The sequence below is a fragment of the Hypanus sabinus genome, chromosome 2, assembly GCF_030144855.1.
Source record: "Hypanus sabinus isolate sHypSab1 chromosome 2, sHypSab1.hap1, whole genome shotgun sequence".
NCBI classification, from domain to species: Eukaryota; Metazoa; Chordata; class Chondrichthyes; order Myliobatiformes; family Dasyatidae; genus Hypanus; species Hypanus sabinus.
In genome coordinates, this window is record NC_082707.1 from 170,040,706 (window position 1) to 170,045,966 (window position 5,261).

The window sequence follows — 5,261 nt, forward strand, 5'->3', positions numbered from 1 at the left end:
TGGAATGATTTCCACTACTTCATTCAGCTTGACTACACCATCCCTTTAAGAGGAGCAGGTAAACTGTAATCTGCATAAAGCTGGCTTGAACTATCAAGTCATTCAAAAGTGGTCCCATGGGAGTCTGTTAAGGCAATCTGCAGCAAGCTAAGTGCTTGCCCAGATACTAAAAGCATAAAGAAATGGCATTGCAAACTTCATGGATTAACAGCATAAAGTCAAATAACTGGACCAATTACACACTATATTGCAGATTTTTCCGGTGCTACATAACTTAGTTCCAATGTCTTTGGAGAGGAACAAAGAGAAAGAATTTATTTAAAAAAGTGAAGAAAAAAAGAATCTACACTGCCTCTGTTATTATATCAGTTTTACCTTCTCTCAAGCTGTAAACTCTCACTAAATCTGTGAATGCTGACAGCTGTTCGGTCCTTATTTCACATTTTCATATGTGAACCAACTCAGCAAGCATTGCTAAATTACGTGTATTCACAAGCATCTTTAATAAGACTGAACTCCTTTACATCTACTCTGCTCAAAAGCGCACATCAGTAAAAGATTTATGAGAGATGTTTTGAAGAATGAGGCAACTTTACAGATTTGAAGGAGGAGGAATGGGGGGCATAGTTTTAAGGTGTTTGGAAGTAGGTGCAAGGAATGCACTGTTAGTGACAGTGGTAGAGACAGATGCAATAGTGTTTTTTAATTGACTATTAGATAGGTAGGTTACATGGTTGGCATAACATTGTGGGCCAAAGGGCCTGTAATGTGCTGTAGATTTCTCTGTTCTATATTTCATTCCATGGTAGCCAAACACCGAATGATGCAGCATTGACATGATCTCATGGGAGACATCCACACACAGAGACTCAAGTAAGCCAGGACCACCAGACACAAAAATAGTAACTTTCCCCAAGAAGTAAGGCTGATCAACATCTCCACTTACTAACTCCACCACCACTTTATTATTTCCAGTCAGTCACACAAGTACAACCTAGCGTCACTTTATGGAAATACAATTAATCCACATACATAAGCTATCTTATGTATTTATATTTATCATGTTTTTATTATTTTTTTTAGCCTATGTGTATTTTTGTGTTGCATCCAATCCATACTAACAATTATTTTGTTCTCCTTACACTTGTATACAGGAAATGATATTAATCTTGAACCCTGAAACTGGAATTGCAGGGATGAGAGTTCAGATTTGGAGCGGGGGTAAGGATTTAAGAGAGGAGATTGTTAGTGGTGGGGGGGAAGGACCATTCATCTAAGTGACAGTTTTACTCCATTTAGACTTGCCAACAACATGACCGTAATCTGTTGCTTGAATTTTTCCAGTGATTTTCCCTCTGTAAAGGATGGAGAAATCTGTTCCCATGGGGAAAAGATTATTATCTTCATTTTTCAAAAGGTTTTGTCAGACTAAGAAATTTTGCTGAGCATGGTCACTATAAAAAGGACATTCCCCTTGCAGGCAACATAGCAAGAATGGTACATTGGGATCAAACTTAAATGTCTTCTGGAGAAGACTCGTTGGGCCTAGTAGCCTAATTCTGCTCCTTGTCTTAGGGTCTTCACCACTATCCTCCCACCTCATTAATGAAAAGCAGATTATATGGAGGTGTTTGACATATAGGAAAGTAAAATAGCTTGTTTTATAACAGAAGTCATACAACTTGAAACTGAAATCAAAGTACAGATAACCTATAGAACAATGTTTGACTCATTACATCTCTTCCAGTTCACAAAAAGAATTGTATTGTTTTTATTTTAGGAGGCTGTACAATGAAAAGCAAAAAAATTGAACCAAGGCATTTGCTTTTAAAAAATGAGCAGTTTCGGGGATCAGCTGTATCTCAAACTGCCGGGAAGCACCATCTGTCAAGTCAGATGAACCCTAATAAATGCAATCACAGCGAAAAGGCATGCTGGTTTCTTTTTGAATACCATCACGAACAAGGAACAAAAACATTTCACTGTAGTATCAGTTACAGATTTTGTTCAAAGGAAAGAACTGAACAGTATCGTGACTAAGATTTCAATATAGTGTACTAATGAATGAGTGAAATTTTCACATAGCCATTCATCGATTGTGTTTTCCCTTTACTACCCCATTTCATACATACTTTAGTGGTGAATTGCTTAAGTCTTTGTACCAATTCCATTTTGGCAAAATATCCACCAATATAGCTGCAGATTTTGCTTTCGGATCTCTGAGTATTTTAAGTAGTGAGTATTTTGAACTGTATAAAGTACTCCCAGTTACAGTACTGCCACTTGTTTCAAAAATAACCTGGATAATAAAATTAAGATAATCTCACCACAGTATCACACATTAAGGCATATTAAAAAGTTTTCTTAATGTAAATACATTAAAAGAACAGTGTGACAATGCTGATTTTGAACAAGTATCACCTGTAAATTAAATCAAACAATGAAAAGTGAGCCTTAACTAAGCGGCGTAAAATGAGGAGGTTTGACTTTTGCCATCAACGGTGCATTTCCTCCTTTTCAGTTACCAGAATACATACTGTACAAAGAATGGTAACTTGTTTAAAGGACTTAGGTTCTTTAAAAGGCAGAAAAATCTTTTTTGTTTTGCTACTCTTTTGCAAAGGCATCAAAATGCTGATATACCAGCATTCTTCCAGCACCTTATTGTTGGGATCTAATGGCAAATGCCAAAAAGCTACATTTACCTGGGGACCAGACTCCCAGGCTTCACCCAGCACTGTTTGTCAGTGTGGTTACTAACACCAATCAAACATAGGAACCTTGGTTGATTCTTCCCTCTTCCCTACTTGGTGGATAATGAAACCAATTGCAACATCCCTTACTGAGAGAAATTAATCCAGAGGCTAGGTCAAACCCAGGCCTTCTGTGGTCCATAAATTTCAGGACATCTATTTTTGGGAGGAAAAAATGTCATTGGAATAATCATTTTCTTAGGGCTTAAGTTCAAAGATTGTATAACACTGCTTCTGTTCTTGCAACAGGAGAAAACTAAACTACTGAAAACATGATATGGCATAAAATTTATTACATAATTACTGCAGACGGCGATAGCTTGCACAAAGTTCATGGTCCCTTATATCTCCCCAACCTCCATTTTTCACATGTGGTGTAATTGCACCCAATGGATACACTTTGCTTATTGTCATTGTTTCTGGAAATAAGTGCTGCATATTACTACTAATAATTTTGTCTATTTTAGAAACTTCAACAGTTGGCGTGCATGCTTTCTTGTGATGCATACCACAATCACCAGCATGGTAAATCCGAGGAGCTTCACAAACCATAACTTTCCAATATTGAGACAAACAGGACACCGTTAAGTGCTGTAATGTCCAGTCCCAGTTATAGTCATCATATTTGCAAAAAGTATCTGTGCACTGTATTAATTTTTGATAGGTCTCTCTGGTCATAGCCATGCCCATGTTATGCTCTGTTGATCGCCAGGTTTTCACTTCAACTTTATTTGTTTTATCTTCAAAATTACTAACCCGCACATATGCTCCAAGAGACAATATATCACAGTCAGGACAATTTTCAGCTTTCAGATTCCACATATTCTTCAGAACATGATAAAAATCAGGTGACAAGTAGTGGTCCTCTTCAATGAAGAGCACTAAACCCTTATGATTTTCCAAAACCTTGACTTTCTCCCAAACAAAATGCAACTTCCACCACCAGTGGTGTTTGGTTTGACAGAATTTGGACTCTCTATAATGGCCAAATGAATCTGGATACTCAGCATTGATACAGCCCAATTTGAAAGCATCCGCCTTGCTTATGTCACGTGGACAGTCCTTGGGATCGTGCCCTGGGAATTCGTTGGGATACAACTGGATACTGAAGGGAAAAAATATTTGTAGTACTTGACAAAAATCGATGCTTGCCACGATCTGGTTGATCTGCGGCGACCAGAAGTCATGGCTAAATATTAACAAGACGTTTTCTATGCCTTTGACTTTTCTGAGCGAGTTCACGAGTAACTGCAGGTTTTCTGGCCTGTTGTGCACTTGGATCACCACCACCACGTCGTCCGGAGGACGCGTCCTTATGCTCTCCTGGTTTCTGACCACCTGATCGAAGTTCAGCTGGTAGACGACCCCTCGGTAACCCAGCGTCAGGTTGTCGACCTCTGGTCTCTCCAACCTGCCCGGCTGAGACTCGTTGGAAACTTTCCGGCTCACCTTCCCGTCACCGACTCGCAGCGAACGCGATGTCTCAGCGTCCCTCGGAAATGCCTCCGGTTTCCTCTGCTTGCCGCTCGTCCAGAAGCCGAAGGCGGCCACCAGCACGACGAGCGCCAACACCAGCACCTTCCTCTTGTAGATGCGGAACCTCATGTCGTCCGGCGCCCCTTTTCCCAACTGAAACAGACCAAAATACGGGATGATGTCGCTGGCAAGAGACGGCGGCACCGGTTAATAAAGGCACGGCGGTGGGGTGGGGTGGTGTGGTGCCGGCCGCGCAAGGACGGGAGGCAACCGGCACTCCCTCCGCAGCGCGGATATCGGGTACCCGGCCCGCGGCGTATCCCTCCCTTCCACCCACCGTCCGCCCCTCCTCACATTTAAACCGACATCGACATTCCGCCCGCAACGGCTCCGCGCCCGCCTCTGCTCATCCGGCTCCCCGGAGACCCTCCGTCCGCCGCTTCTCCGCGCTGATTGGTGCGCAGCCGAACGCCAGCCCAGTCGTGATTGATCAGCTCAGCTGTCACTCCATGGCGTTACTGTCTTCCCGATTGCGTCGCACCTCGAAGTAGTGGGTCGCCGCTTTATGACGTTGCGGCTACATGGAAGCAATGTCATGGCAGCATTTGGTTTGCAGAGCGGCTGAATGCTGTTAAAAAACGCTTTTCAACCATTTGCCACTAGGAAATACGTTAAACTGAAAATACCCGAAATACTCAATCGGCAATAGAGCTGCCAGCGAGAAATAGAGGGCTGACATTAATTGTAAACAGTTTTTAACAGCTGCCAGATGCGTTTGTTGCAATGTTTGAGTGTTGTTTATAAATTGTCAAAAATAATAATACATTTTTCATGCTGTCCGACTTAATTTCAGTTATCAATATTTGGTATCATCATCTTTAATGTACATCGTTCATGTACTTATTTAAACATCCAAGCACCTGTGCATGTTATACATTGTCAACACCTGCACTTGGTTTAGAACATCCATTTACAGAGTCAGGGCACTAAACAACGATATATTAAACTTCTCGACATTCAGAACATTCTTCC

At 41.4% G+C, this 5,261-nt stretch overlaps 1 protein-coding gene across 1 annotated transcript; it reads right to left on the reverse strand.

Moving 5' to 3' along the window:
* Positions 1-937: 937 nt before the first annotated feature.
* On the reverse strand, positions 938-5,051 carry mgat2 (alpha-1,6-mannosyl-glycoprotein 2-beta-N-acetylglucosaminyltransferase). Its single transcript, XM_059959425.1, has 2 exons — positions 4,584-5,051; positions 938-4,382 (listed from the first exon to the last, which is right to left on the reverse strand). The coding sequence occupies exon 2, from the start codon at positions 4,356-4,358 to the stop codon at positions 3,054-3,056; it is 1,305 nt and encodes a 434-aa protein (XP_059815408.1). The 5' UTR covers positions 4,359-4,382; positions 4,584-5,051; the 3' UTR covers positions 938-3,053.
* Positions 5,052-5,261: the final 210 nt, after the last annotated feature.

Bases quoted from the DNA above. Each gene is read 5' to 3' on its own strand.
- mgat2 (XM_059959425.1), bottom strand. From the start codon at position 4,358: ATGAGGTTCCGCATCTACAAGAGGAAGGTGCTGGTGTTGGCGCTCGTC.